The 14,691-nt window shown below is 61.6% G+C and overlaps 1 protein-coding gene across 3 annotated transcripts in view; it reads left to right on the top strand.

Annotated features, from left to right (window-relative positions):
* Window positions 1–14,691, top strand: part of RASA3 (RAS p21 protein activator 3) — a 101,809-nt gene that overhangs the window by 85,487 nt on the left and 1,631 nt on the right. For 2 of the 3 annotated variants that reach the window (XM_019971858.2, XM_019971855.2), the window contains exons 13-23: window positions 273–347; window positions 714–837; window positions 1,161–1,267; window positions 2,136–2,213; window positions 3,470–3,547; window positions 3,933–4,006; window positions 5,029–5,135; window positions 5,477–5,559; window positions 8,925–9,133; window positions 9,259–9,362; window positions 13,754–13,937. In XM_019971858.2, coding sequence (XP_019827417.2) covers window positions 273–347; window positions 714–837; window positions 1,161–1,267; window positions 2,136–2,213; window positions 3,470–3,547; window positions 3,933–4,006; window positions 5,029–5,135; window positions 5,477–5,559; window positions 8,925–9,133; window positions 9,259–9,362; window positions 13,754–13,937 — 1,223 coding nt within the window. The remainder of the gene's footprint in view (window positions 1–272; window positions 348–713; window positions 838–1,160; window positions 1,268–2,135; window positions 2,214–3,469; window positions 3,548–3,932; window positions 4,007–5,028; window positions 5,136–5,476; window positions 5,560–8,924; window positions 9,134–9,258; window positions 9,363–13,753; window positions 13,938–14,691) is intronic. The other variant, XM_019971856.2, reaches the window with a different exon arrangement.

The following is a 14,691-nucleotide window of genomic DNA, read 5'->3' as shown; positions in this document are numbered from 1 at the left end:
GGAGGCCATTCCTCTGGGTCCCCTTTCTGGGAAGGGCATTTCCTCAGCACAGTTTAACAAGAAACGGGTCCTTTGCATTGAGAGGACGGAGGCTAGATTCCGGTTTGCTCTGTGAACCGAGCCCTGAGGGCACCCTGAGGCGTGAGCCGGGCCCTGAGGGCACCTTGAGGCGTGAGCCGGGCCCTGAGGGCGCCGTGAGGAGCTCACAGGATCTCCGCCCACCTGGGCCCCAGTTCAGTTCACATGTGGCTTGTCCTGAACGCTCTTTGTAGATTTGCCAGAGTCATAAGTCCTGTGAAATTGACCCCGTGAGGCTGAAGGACGGCGAGAGCCTAGAGAGCAACATGGTGAGACCCACGCGCCCTGCCACGCGCTCGGGACGGGCGGGGCTGTGGGAGCCACCCAGCACCAGCCGCCATACCCTGCTCCAGGCCCGGCCCGTGGATCACACTGTCTGTGCCTCGAAAGAGCCCAGAGGGGTCCTGGCCTTCGGAGGTCACATCCCGTGGTGCGGTCTATGGGCCCTTGGTCAGCAGGGGCAGGGCCACAATGCGCCCCTCCGCCCTCCCTGGTTGGATGCAGGGTCTGGACTCCACAGCACGCTGGCCCTGACCCGTGGTGGGAAGCCTGTTGCCCGAGGGCCCTGGGTGAGTGGCCGGCTCCGCAGCCCCGGGAGGGCTGGGTGCAGCCGGCACTGCCCTCTGCCTTTGCAGGAGAACCTGCGGCAGTTTGTGGACCGCGTGTTCAGCGTCATCACCAAATCGGGGGTGAGCTGCCCCACCGTCATGTGTGACATCTTCTTCTCCCTGCGGGAGGCAGCCGCCAAGCGCTTCCAGGGTGAGTGCTCGTGGGCCCCTTGTGGAGAGGCCTCCAGGCCGCAGAGGACTCACAGGTCCCATCAGGGTTAGGGCTCCAGCCGTTGCTGCTGGGAGGGGTCAGCCACCAGCGTGGAGGGCTCCCTGTCTGCACCCCCCAGCTCGCACCTCCCCCATCTACACTCCCCTGTCTACACCCGCCCCTGGGGGAGCCAGGCCCCAGCGCTGCCTGGGGAATCACAGCTCGCAGCTGAGCTTTGTCCCAGTGGCTCCCGTTTTCTTCCCTGGCCCGGTTTCTCCCTATGGCTCCAGAAGCCCAGACGAGTCTGTCTGTCTCCACCACAGATGACCTGGACGTGCGGTACACAGCTGTGAGCAGCTTCATTTTCCTGCGGTTCTTCGCTCCAGCCATCCTGTCCCCCAACCTCTTCCAGCTCACGCCCCACCACACGGTGAGTGAGCCTCAAACACAGCACAGAGCGCTAGTCAGCCAGACCTGGCCAGCCACCCTGACCCGCCCAGCCCTCCTAACCACCCCCAGCCGCCCTGACCCTCGCAGCCGCCCTGACCCACCCAGCCCTCCTGACCCGTCCTGCTGCCCTGACCCGTCCCGCCCCCTGGACCAGGAAGGGTTAGGGAAGGTGCTGCTAGCCGAGTAGGGGAAGGTGCAGAGACAGCTCCACGTGATGACTGGATTATGGATAAGCCACAGGCCCTCAAGTCCTTATCTCGGGGAGGTGCTGAGACATTCTGATCTAAGTCATGTCATTAAAACCATCGGATGGTGTGACCAGGGCTTCAGCTGAGGGCTTACTCCACCCCACCCTCCATGGGAAGACAGAGTGTTCCTGACCTTGGGTATATTCAGTCATCATTCAGGCCAGGTAGTCAGCATGGACTTTTGAACTCCCTCCATGACCATGAGCGAGGCCCACGCCCTCATGGACAAAGTGCCAGGCGGCCCCCGCGCTTGGTGGAAAGCCCAGGGTGATGGCCCATTCCTGGGTTTGAGTCCAGCCTGTGAGCCGTGTCGGGGGCGAGGGGCCCCTGGGCAGGGTCCTGGGAGACATGGCCAGAGATCCCCTTGGCTGGCAGCACTGGGTGTGGGTGGCCCGAGGGCCCGCCTCTTTAGCAGTTCCCAGACTGGACAGGCCGAGGGTCTCCAGGGACCTGTGAATCCAGCACTTCTGGGCTTAGCTGCTCCCTCACGGATGACACTCATGACAGCACAGCTTTTAGGGGTGTCCTTCCTTTTGTTGGTGGCAGTGCTGGGCTCAGTCACAACTTGTCTGAGAGACTGTCACCTCCCGTCTCTGGCAGGACCCACAGACGTCGAGGACGCTGACACTTGTTTCGAAGACCATTCAGACTCTGGGCAGCCTGTCCAAGTCCAAGTCTGTGAGTCACTGGCTTTAATTCCCTTTCCAACACGAAGGAGGACGTGGAGTAATAGGGTGAGGAGGGTCGCAGCCTGGCCTCCCCATGCGAGGCTGTAAGAGCGCCTTTGGGAGGAACAGGGTAACAGCAGGCGGCAGTGGCATCCCCTGAAGGTGTGACGTCCCCCGTGGGCAGTGATGTCACGTCACCATATACAGTGACCGTCCTGTTGGGCTGTGACGTCACCTGTGCGTGCTGACTGTCCCCTGTAAGTGGCTGGCACTTCCACTGCTGTATGTGGATCCGTAGACGTGTGCCCTTGGCAGAGACACTGCCCAGCCCCACTGCATAGCTGGGCGTTCTCAGCCTGAGCGTTTTAAGGAAGTTGGGGTGCCGCCCAGTGACCAAAGCCTTGTCCACACACAGCTAGAGGCAGCCGCTCCTTCCCCAGGCCCGTGCTCATCCATCTTCCCTTCACCGGGCTCCCTCGAGACTGGCGTGTGGGGCCGGGAAGTCTGTACGTGAGGGCAGCTGTGCGGGGGCCAGTGGGACGGCCTGTCCTCGGAGGCGGGCCCGTCGGGCTCTGCTGGGACAGGGTTGAGCCGCGACTCACAGGGCCCCCGCCCCTGCCCTTCTCCTGAGTTCACGGCCCCGTGTGCCCCCCGCCCCCGGCCCTGCAGACAGCAGCCCCTGCTCTCCTATGTTCACGGCCCTGCATGCCCCCAGCCTCCGGCCCTGCACACAGCAGCCCCTGCAGGCCAGTCAGCTTTCTCGGAACCTAAGTGACATACACAGAAGCAGGCCAAAGCCCCACACTCTGTCCGTCCATCAGCCCAGCATCTGTCAGCCAAAGCAATGAGCAGGCCCCTGCCGGGCTGAGGTCCACACAGACCCCCTTGTAATAAAATGACTCATGTGGACAGAGGCCCCCAGGTTCCTCCTGCCGTTGACCTGACTCCTGAAAGTGAGAACCTCCCCATCCCAGCAACGCATCTGGGAGCCACATGCCCGCGAAGGGTGTTGAGTCATGCGTAACAGGTCTCACCCAGGACCAGGACCCCGGGTAGTTGGCATTTGAAGCATAGCTTGAGTGGAGCCCCTCCTGTGGTGTGCGGCGGGCCTCAGCAGCAGGGGTGCCTGCACTTCACGCTGCTGGGAGGAGATGCCAGCCCCCTGTGGTCAGCTCCGAGCTGAGGCTCGTCGCGTCCACGCTCCAGGCCTTTCAGGTTTGGGCCAAGCGACCTCAGGCTTCGTTTAAGTGACCTTTTCTGTCTTAGGCCAGTTTTAAGGAGTCCTACATGGCTGCGTTCTACGAATTCTTCAATGAGCAGAAGTACGCTGATGCGGTGAAAAACGTAAGTCTCAGCATCAATTACCCAGACTCACAGAGGCCGAGGTGGGTGACTCGTGGGAGGCCGAGCTGAGCAGGGAGGCCCTGCGGGGGCCAAACCCAGAGGTGGGAGGGAGCCGGAGCGGCTTCGAGCTCGGGGAGAGGGGAGGGTGAACCTCCCCGAGTCACCTGGGGCCTGGCAGCTCTCAGGAGCAGCAGCGGCTCTGGGTGCGGGAGACCTTCCCAGGAGGGGTGGGCTCGGCGGGGTGCCCGGCCTCCGTGGTTCCCTGAGGGGCTCTACCTGCACCCGCGCTCAGACCCACCTCTTCTCTGGCTGCAGGAGGAGACACAGGGTGCCTGGGCAGTTCTCACAGTTTCCCCTTAACTGTCTGCTTTCTGTCCCACTTCAGTTCCTGGATTTGATCTCATCCTCCGGGAGGAGAGACCCCAAGAGCGTGCAGCAGCCCATCCTGCTTAAGGAAGGGTGAGGTGGCAGGAGGGAGGCTCAGGGGCAGGGGGCCTGCCCGCAGGGCCAGGGGCGTCCAGAGCTGCCTGGGGCCTTGGTCTGTGGCTCTGAGACACCTCAGGGCTGCTCCCCTGTGCTTGTTGTCCGCTGAGGCTGCGAGGGGAGGAATGCCCGTCTGTGGGCAGGGAGCGGGAGGAGACTGAACGGCCCCCGAGTAGTCAGAGGCTTCTGCCCGGTGGCTCCCTCACCAGAGTCTGAGGGCCCCCTGCCCTCCATCAGCCCCCCAGGCAGCAGAGTCTGAGGGCCCCCTGCCCTCCATCAGCCCCCCAGGCAGCAGAGTCTGAGGGCCCCCTGCCCTCCATCAGCCTCCCAGGCAGAAGCGTCTGAGGGCCCCCTGCCCTCCATCAGCCCCCCAGGCAGCAGAGTCTGAGGGCCCCCTGCCCTCCATCAGCCTCCCAGGCAGAAGCGTCTGAGGGCCCCCTGCCCTCCATCAGCCCCCCAGGCAGCAGAGTCTGAGGGCCCCCTGCCCTCCATCAGCCCCCCAGGCAGAAGCGTCTGAGGGCCCCTTGCCCTCCATCAGCCCCCCAGGCAGAAGCGTCCCCCGCCGGGGCTCAGAGCACAGGACGCAGCCCAGAGCAGCTGGCTTTCTGCTGTCTCTGCCTCCAGAACACGCTTGCGGGGCTGGGACCTACTGCCACACTGGCTCTGGGGGCACCTTTAGTCCACGTTTTCAGGGCAGGAGGCGGGGCTCCTTGTTGGAGCTCTGGTAGACCAGAGTTGTCAGCAACTCGCAACCTGAGGTTGACAGTGGACACCAGCACAGGGGCTAAACTTCTCAAAAGTAGAGGCCTCATCTTCTGATTCTTAAATCCTGTCCCGTGGAAATAAGATACTGAAACCCCATAGTCCGCATCAAATGTCACAGGAGTGGAATTGGTGAGCTGTTCTGATTTTGTGACTTTGGCCTGTGGGGGCAGGCAGGCAGGTGCCTTGGCCCAGCCCTCAGCCGCTCACCCACCAGACTGTCCTGTTCACGACAGGTTCATGATTAAGAGGGCACAAGGGAGAAAACGATTTGGGATGAAGAATTTTAAGAAAAGATGGTTCCGCCTGACAAACCATGAATTTACCTACCAGAAAAGCAAAGGTAACAAGAAAAGGTCACTTTTTACTTGTTTTCACATATTTTATTCCAAGGGACCAGAGCCTCATCTTGGGCCCCGTGGGGTCCAGGTTGCTTTTGGGGTGAGCACTTCCTTACACGGAAGGCGGGGGCTCCAAGAGGGTGGCCTGGGTGGCGTGGGGAGCGGTTGGCCCTCCATGGCTGAGTGTGGGGGGTCAAGGTCTCGGGGCGGACACTCTTGTCCCATGTGGGTGGCGTGGTCTGGATGGTGGGCATCCCCAGGGGACTCGAGGCCTGTGGGAGCCTGCGGGGAGACCTGCAGGGAGACCGGCCCCTCCTGGCACTCACGGCGTGCTCTGCCGCAGGGGACCCGCCTCTCTACAGTATTCCCATCGAGAACATCCTGGCCGTGGAGCCGCTGGAGGAGGAGTCCTTCAAGATGAAGAACGTGAGTCCCAGCCCCCCCGACCCCCTGCCCCTGGTCCTGGTCTGTTCCTGGACCCGTGAAGCAGAGAGCCTACCCTGCCTGTCGGGTCGGCCAGGATCCGTGGGGTTTCTCTCAAAGTCAGCTTTGGGTGGAGGCTGTGGGGCCCCGCATCCTGATGGACCTCCCCCAGGTCCGCCTCTGCTGGCCATCTGGACACTGGCAAACAGCTTGGGGACCCCTGCTTTGCCTTTATTCCCCCGACACCATGGAGACCATGGGGGTGGGGATAGTGCCTGAGTTCTGCCTGGTGAGCACCTCCACACGCCGGGGAGGAGGAAACACGTGCCCACCCCCGCCGCATGGTCACCGCGTCCCTCCTGTTCCCCTTCGAGGCTCCGAGGGGGCACAGGGTCCACACTGGGTGTCAGGACGACCCGCTGTCTGAGGGGCCAGCCTCCGGGGGGCAGGTCCCTGCAGCCTCGTGAGGGCACCGTGGGGTCCTGGCCCTGCGTCCCATCTCCCTCAGCTGTCTTCCCAGAGCCTGATCCGAGGGCTTTTCTGGGTTGTCTGTTTTCCTCAGAAAATCTGCGCGCTTAGCTCCTGTTTATCCTGTCTGCTGCCGTTCTCTGCTCTGATTAGGTCCTGTTTATCCTGTCTGCTGCCGTTCTCTGCTCTGATTAGGTCCTGTTTATCCTGTCTGCTGCCGTTCTCTGCTCTGATTCTGCTCCTAATTTTTAAAATATTTTTTCTATTTTTTCAGTTTCATTAGATGCATTTTGCGTAAGTCGTGTGCAGTCTTTTTTGAAGGCAGACGGGATGTAAATACTAATAGATAAAACTTGAACTCCTACACACAGTTCGCTAATCTTCCTAAGAGACCCTGAGTGTGACCGGGAGGGTGGCGGACAGCGTGGACCCTGCCATCCAGCCGTCAGAGGGCAAAGGCCCCTCGGGAGTGTGGGCATCTGCTCGGCGGCCCCAGCCTGAGCCTCTCTTCTCTGAGGCTTGTCTCCGTGTCCCGAGGGCTGGGTGAATGGAGAGACGGCCCCACTGGGGTCTCCTTGAGGAAGGTGGTGGCCAGGACACCCCTTCATCAGGTAGATGGAGCAGGCAGGGACCACCTGGCCGGGCGGTCAGCTCCTGCGCCCTCCTCTGCAGACGATGGTCATCCTCAGGGTGGTCACAGGCCAAGCAAATGCCAGGTGCGGCAAGGGGCTCCGTGTAGTCGGTTCCCCCTTATGTGTTGAGTCGTCATGGTTTATGGTTCGGGGGACGGTCTGGTTGAGCAGGACCCTGAGGAGACCTGAGCGAGGATGGTCATCTGGAGCTCTTTGCACAAAGGACACTCCCGTGAGGAGGGGTTTTGTTTCAGTGTTCAGACAAGTTGCCTCCCGTGCCCTTAGGGGCACTGCTGGGGCCTCGGTGGGCTCAGTGGGGTGCCCTCTAGGCTTTAGGCGTCTGCATCCTCCGAGGTCACTGAGCGCCCTCGTGTCTCGAGACCACTCCCCCATGACCATCCCGAGGAGGAGGGCCTGGAGCTGGCCGGGAGCTCACCCCTCACATGGGGGCGGCACTGGCCTGGGCCGACCGTGGGGCCCCAGACCCGCCTCCCCTTCTTCACGCCGCTGCCCCAAGCTGCTGCCGCAAGCCCCTCCAGGCTGAGCTTCCGGTGTCTGCCAGTCCCTCTCCCGGCTCGCAGGCCTCAGCCAAGTCTGGTCCGCCCACCCACATCCGTGGGCCCCCGGCGCTGGGCCCCTGCAGGAGGTCTGGTTTGCATAGCTGCATCCAGCCGCACAGGGTGGGTCTGCCTGGCCTCTGTCTGGTCTGAGGCCGACCCCGTGGCCGCAGAGGGTTAGTTGCTGGCTAGATGATGGTCAGAGGCAGCTGCCCTCGTCCTGTGCTGGCTCCTCACCTTGGCTTCCTGCCCCGCCCCCAGGGCCATCTGAGGTGATTTCTTGGGCTGGGACGTGGCCTCGTGGCAGGTGTTCGTGGGCCTGAGGGATGTCAGCGCCCTTGTCCTGCCGTGTGTGTCTGCACAGCATCGCGGCCCCTCCCAGGCCGGTGACAGGTCCCCCCAGGGTGGGGCTGGGGACAGCCTGCTCCCAACGTCCAGGGAGGGACGCTGTGTGGAGCCGTGCCCTGAAGCAACCGGAACCGCTCATTCCATCAGGTGTAGAGTGATTCCTTAATGATAATAATTAGAAGAACTATCATGAGAAGTATTAGAGGAAATTCCTAACTTCAGAGTTAGCCCACGGGAACCACCTCTGTGGAGGCAGCAGGAGGAAAGGACTCTGAGTGCCTTCCTCCAGGGTGTTGCCTCCGTCGGGGATGGAGCTGTACGTAGATCGTGCAGTCTGCGGCCTGTGCGATGGTGCTTGTGTGGGTAGGGCCGGCCAGAGGAGCCTTGGCTATTCACTCAGGAACCCGAAGTCCACCTCCTCTGGGGGTCCTTCAGATCCTGTTCTCTTTCCTCACTGGGCACACCTCCCCACCTTGCAAAGGCCACCTTGGACTTTGACATTCTAACTCTTGGCCCCTGTGCCCTCTGACAAGTCCAGCCTCCCAGGGTCAAGCCTGCCGACCTCCCTGCCCTTCTGTGGGCGGCATGGCTGTGTCTGCCGGGAGGTGCCAGCCCTTGCTGCCCCAGGGCCTTTGCCCCTGCTGCTCACTGTCCCCGCTCAGCTCAGGTAACTCCAGGCGAGCCATCCGATCGCAGCTGGAGGACCGTTTACCTAGAGGTTCTCTCCTGACTCTCGCTAGGCCTCCCCCTTCACACAGCCCGAGTGCTCTGAGTTCACTCTTGTCTTTCTGGCTGTCTAGACGCTCACAAGAGCAGAAACTCTGTTTGGGCCACTGAGTCCCCAGAACTTTGGACAATGCCTTGGGCTTAGTATTGTTTGTTGAGTGAATAATAAACAGGAAAGGCAGTGGACGTTCTGAGAAGCCTCAGGGGGGACATAACATCTGCCTGGAGGGCGGAGGAGGGGCCGCTGGAGTGGCAGGCTGGGAGGGGCACCTCCCAAATGGACAACAGCATGTGCGCTGGTCCCCAAGCCGGTCTGGGGTTGCAGATGGGAGGATGGACAGGTCTGCTGGGGCATATCTTGCACAAAACCTGTCTCACTCAAGGAAGGAGGCCCAGGGAAGCTGGCACTCTTGTGTAACGGCCACATCCACTTCGGCCGTCCCGGGGGGCAGGCCAGCAGTGCACCTGGGGCCCAGGAAAGGCAGCGCCTGGCCCGGCTGAGCAGGGCAGAGCCAGCCAAGCCTCGCCGCTCACCTCGCTCCCACGCGTCCTGGGCAGGTTGGCACGGCCGGCCGCGGCCCTCACGGTGCAGGCGGGGGCTCTGCCGTGCGCTCCCCTGAGCCCTCCCCGCTCTCAGATGTTCCAGGTCATCCAGCCCGAGCGGGCGCTGTACATCCAGGCCAACAACTGCGTGGAGGCCAAGGCGTGGATCGACATCCTTACCAAGGTGAGCCAGTGCAACCAGAAGCGGCTGGCCGTCTACCACCCGTCCGCCTACCTGAACGGGCACTGGCTGTGCTGCAGGGCCTCCTCGGACACGGCCGCGGGCTGCTCCCCCTGCACCGGGTAGGTCGTGGCCGCCGGCGCCCCGGCCCCGCAGGGGTCAGTGGGGGGCCGGGCCTCCATCTTTAGGGGCCGCTAAATGACCAGCATCACAGTTGACCCTGCTCCTCTCCACCGGCTCTCGGCAGCGGCCTCCCAGCAAACATCCAGCTGGACATCGACGGGGACCGTGAGACCGAGCGCATCTACTCCCTCTTCAGCTCATACATGAGCAAACTCGAGAAGATGCAAGGTGAGGCGGGGCTGGGGGAGCCAGCGTCGCAGGCTTCTGCAAGCTGGGTGGTGTTCTGGGGGAGTTACTTTAGTAACAGTTTCTGTGGATAATTTTAGGATGGCGTTTAGCCTGCAGCCTCTGAACTGCCAAATTCTTGAGAAGAGCCTGTCTTAGTAGCTCCCACGCCCCCAGAGGGCTTCATTCTTCCGTGTTTCCCAGAGAGACGTGAGCATGTGTGTGGACTCGTGTGAGTGTGTGTGCATGAGTGTGGACCTGTGTGTGAACATGTGTACGTGTGTGTGGACCCATGTGAGTGTGTGTGCATGAGTGTGAAACCTTGTGTGTGTGCGTGTGTGAGTGTGGACCTGTGTGAGTGTGTGAGCATGAGTATAGACCCATGTGTGAGCGTGTGTGCATGAGTGTGTACCTGTATATACGTGTGTGCGTGTGTGTGGACCTTGTATGTTGTGTGTGTGAGTGTGGACCCTTGTGTGAGCATATGTGAATGACTGTGGACTGGTATATGTGTGTGCATGAGTGTGGAACCTTGTGTGTGTGAGTGTACATGAGTGTGGACCCATGTGAGTGTATGTGCGTGCGTGTGGACCCGTGTGTGAGCATGTGTACCCGCCCAGCAGCTCCAGGCGTGTCGATGCATCTTCGTCTTTCTGGGTATTCATTGCTCTTCTTGCCCTACTGAACTAAGCAGTGTAGGTGGGACAAGTCAGGAGGCCCGGGGGCTTGGTTGGGCTGCATCACGGGAGATCCTCAAGCCGTGCCCTGGGGCCGGCACTCTCAGAGCTGGGGTCAGACAGTCTGCGGTAGGCCCTGAAGCCCCCGGAAGGAGCCTGGAAACAAGGCTGTCAGACTCTTCCTTCTCATCCCCTCGACCGGCCCGGAAGTGTCCGTGTGGCCCGAGGCCTGGAGGGCGCCTTACCCTGCTTTGACAGGCACGCAGCTGCCTGTCCATGAGCTCAGCCCACTGCTCTCAGGCCCACCACCCTCTGTGCCCAGCACGCTGCAGACCCCGTGCCCTTACCGCTGGCACACCCCCAGTCTAACACCCCCATGGCCTGTGGGTTCCCCTCCCCCCGACAGCCTGTGCTCACCTCTGTCTCTTCGATGATAGTTGTCTCAGAGAGCTTCACCTGTGGTGCACATGAGCCTTGAGAAGAGAGGCTGGTGTGACTCATCCCCATGCTCGGTACCTGTTTGCTGGATGGATGGATGGACGGACGGTCAGATGGAAAGGGGTCTTGAGCACCCCCCCTCCCTCCTGGGCAGCACTGATCTTGACAAGCAGGGTTCACAGGATGTCAGTAGGATCAGGGACCCTGCCCTCCACTTCATGAAGGCACCAAAGCACCGAGTCACTTTCCACAGTCTTCAGGCCTCTGCCTGGAACCTCAGCGCTTTCTTGAGGCCGATAGTCTGCCTTCAGAGGCTCTCATCCTTTTGGGATCTTGTCTGTGTTCACCAGACTGCCCTGAGCACTCAGCCTGTGGGCTCGGGATGTACCAAGGCCACTGCCCTGGAGAAGCAGCCTCTCGGGGCTTGGAGGGGGCTGCGTCACTCTCACCCGTCAGCCCTCACAGCACGGACCCCACCGGTGCTCCCCTGGAGCTTGGAGATGGTGCAGCTGGTGCCTCGGGCGGGCAGGCCCAGCGCAGGGCTGGCAGGATCCCTGCTAAGGGGCGGGCGTGGGCCCCAGCTGCTGGTCAGAGCTGTGCGGCCGGGGTCCTGGTGATGGTGACCGGCCACCCTGCTGTGCCCCAGGCACAGACCCGGTCGCTGGGGCCTGGGGAGGGCGCAGGGTGACTCCAGACACAAAGCAGCACTGCCCGCGAGCCCAGGGCTCCCGTCCGCCCAGAGACCAGAGCGGGCCTGACCTTCCATCTCGGGGCGCAGACACTGCCCTGTGGCTGGGCCTGTGGGTCTTTGTGTGCTGCGTCACCTGGCCATTGGGTGTCCTCCCGACTTTGAGTCTCTGACCCCCATTGTCACCTGGCAGAGTCTACCTCGCCGCCCTCTGGCCCTCAGGATGTGGCTGGCCCATCGGCAAGTCCGCCTGTTGGCCTGTCCCGCGTCTGCCCTGTGCTTCTCCTCATTCCTGGAGCTGTTTCATAAAACCATGCCCGCTGCCGGCGGGCCTCAGCACGCAATCCAGCGCTGCCAGGCTCGGTTTTGGGAGCCTGTTAAAAAGGAGCGGGTGAGCTCCCCGGCCTCCGGATGCTCAGAGTCTGTTTTCGGTCCAGTCACAAGTCTTGTGTCTGACATTGGGCTAAGAATTAAGACCTGCTTCCCCAGCCTAGCCTTGGGGCCTTCTCACAGCCTCTCCCTTCGCCCTCCCATCCCCTGGCCGCGCTCCCGTCGCCCTGGTCGCGCTCCCGTCCCCTGGCCGCGTTCCTGTTGCCCTGGGATGGCTCAGTGCTGCTGCTGCTCAGGCGCTCAGTCAGGTCCGACTCTGGGCAGCCCTGTGGACTGCAGCCCGCCAGGACCCTCTGTCCGTGGGATTCTCTAGGCAAGAATACTGGAGTAGGCTGCCATGCCCTCCTCCAGGGAATCTTCCTGACCCAGGTGTCGAACCTGGGTCTTCTGCATTGCAGGCAGGTTCTTTATCACTGAGCCACCAGGGGAGCCCCGATGCACAGATCTTCATTCAGAGCCACGTTGGTGTCCCCTGTGAGACCAGCTGGCACATCACCCACCATGCAGCGCCGATTTCCTCCTCTAGGAACCGGCCCCACCGACCAGGCTGCTCCAAGGGCTGCAGAGTCACCCTGTGGGGTGGTTCATACAGCCCCCATCCTAAGGCGGCCTGGGTCTCCCTGCCTGTGCCCTGTGCCCACCCCCGCCCCCCACCCTCGGGGTCTCCCTGCCTGTGCCCTGTCCCACCCCCGTCCATCTCCCCAGTGTGGTCCTTCCGTGATTCCCATCCTGCTCTCAGCAGCCCCATCTCCCAGCAGGGCTCACTGAGGCTCGGCACTTCAGTGACTTGCTCAAGGCCGAGCAGCTGGCACAGCAGGGCTTTGGGGAAGAGATGCAGGCCCAGCAGGCGCAGGCGCACAGCTGCTGTGTCCCCCCGACTGGTGCCCCCAGGCCTCTGCTTCTTTGCCCCTGACGTGTGGACCCTCATCTTCCTCACACCATGTTCCCTTTTCTCTTGAAATTTTAAATCTGTTTCTCTTTGCACAGATTCGTGGTTTTTCAGTAAGAATTAGGAGACTCCTTTGAGTTAGTAAAGGCAGTGAAGCTTTCTGTGACGGTGGTGACGACAGTAGTGATGATGGTGATGTGGTGGTGGTGATGGAGGGGATGATGGTGATGTGGTGGTGGTGATGGAGGGGATGATGGTGATGTCAATGGTGGTGATGATGGAGGGGATGATGGTGATGTCAATGGTGGTGATGATGGAGGGGATGATGGTGATGTCAATGGTGGTGATGATGGAGGGGATGATGGTGATGTGGTGGTGGTGATGGAGGGGATGATGGTGATGTCAATGGTGGTGATGATGGAGGGGATGATGGTGATGTCAATGGTGGTGATGATGGAGGGGATGATGGGGATGTGGTGGTGGTGATGGAGGGGATGATGGTGATGTGGTGGTGATGGAGGGGATGATGGTGATGTGATGGTGGTGATGTTGATGGAGGGGATGATGGTGATGTGATGGTGGTGATGTTGATGGAGGGGATGATGGTGATGTGATGGTGGTGATGTTGATGGAGGGGATGATGGTGATATCAATGGTGGTAGTGATGATGGTGTGATGTTGGTAACGGAGGTGATGAGGTGATGTCGACGATGAGGTTTATGACGGTGATATCAATGGTGATGATGATGATGGTGGTGATGCTCCGCATCACAGACCAGGGTGAGGGGCCTGATGCTGGTCCATCTGGGCCAGGCACCAGGAGCACAGGACTTGGCTCAGGTGTCTGGGGTCAGATGGGGTCCTGGAGGCCATAGTGTGGTCTCCAGCAAGAGTGAGGTGGTCTCAGGAGAAGCTACCTGTTGAGCAGGGGAGGCAGTGCGCCCTAGAAAGCTGCCAGTGCAGACTGGCCGACAGAAGGCTTTATGACCACCCTGTGCCCTGTGCGTACCCCTGGCAGGGCACCCTCACGAAAGTGGATGGAGCCCGGCGCCCCTTCTCAGGTGGGGTTTCCCTGAGCACATCTGCCCAGGCTGACTGACCCTGCCTGGCCCAGGCTCTAGGAGGGTTTGGACCCTCAGGCGGAGGTGCCTGGCGGCTCCCAGCCTCACGGGCATCTCTGCGGCTCAGGGGCCTGACTCTTAGTGGCTTCTGTTTTGTGTGCATTTGCACGAGCGGTTGGTCCTTCCTGGCGTGCTCTGGGGCGGCCTGTCTGGGCCCCCCACACTGACCTCAGCCCTCCCTGGCGCTGCAGAGGCCTGCGGAAGCAGATCCGTGTATGACGGGCCAGAGCAGGAGGAGTACTCCACATTCATCATCGACGACCCCCAGGAGACCTACAAGACGCTGAAGCAGGTCGTCGCCGGGGTCGGGGCCCTGGAGCAGGAGCATGCCCAGTACAAAAGGGACAAGTTCAGGAGGACCAAGTACGGAAGCCAGTGAGTGTGGGGCCTCAGCGGCACGGGGAGCCGGGGGGGATGCCTCGGACTACCTGCCTGCGGGCAGGGACCACCTTGGACCACCTTCCTGCCTCCTCCAGAGCACGTCCCTCTGGACTGTGTCCTGGAGCAGTGCCTTCTACCCCCACCCCCAGACCCTCAGGCCCCCAGGCTCCCTGCCTCCAGGAGGCACCCCAGCCTCTCTCCAGGTTGGCCATGGACCCCACCCCACGTCCTGGGAGAGATGGACGGCAGAGACGCAGATTGACCCAGCCACCTGCGCTCCATGCCACTGGCTGCAGGCGGCTCAGCCAAGGGTCCCTGTCCTCCTGCTCTGAGTATGGGGTGTTGAGAGTCCATGAGCAGTTGGAGCCCACAGACCCATGCAGAGCTCACCCAGCACACACCTGGCACACACCTGGCATGGGCCCAGTCCCCCTCCCTGCTCCCCCTTCCTTCCAGGGAGCGTGTGGGTTTGGTTTGGGAAGGGAAGGGGGCCTCTGGAAGAGACCCCAACTCTAGCCAGGCTGCAAGGGTGCCCAGAGTCTCCAGGAATGCCAACCGTGTCTGCTCCCGGCTCCACAGACACTCACATCACCTTCCAGACCCTCTAACACCCTCTGTCAGAGCCCACGTCAGCCGTGTGAAGGTGCTGCCTTTTCCTAAACATAGCAGACCCACCTTGTTGGAAACAGCCATGACTTACAGCTGTGCCAGCATCTGTAGCCAACGGGGCACAGCACCGCGGTGCCCG

Source organism: Bos indicus, chromosome 12 (assembly GCF_029378745.1).
Source record: "Bos indicus isolate NIAB-ARS_2022 breed Sahiwal x Tharparkar chromosome 12, NIAB-ARS_B.indTharparkar_mat_pri_1.0, whole genome shotgun sequence".
In the NCBI taxonomy this organism is placed as follows: Eukaryota; Metazoa; Chordata; class Mammalia; order Artiodactyla; family Bovidae; genus Bos; species Bos indicus.
Note: the sequence above shows the minus strand (reverse complement) of the source record. Positions and strands in the feature narration are given on the sequence as shown.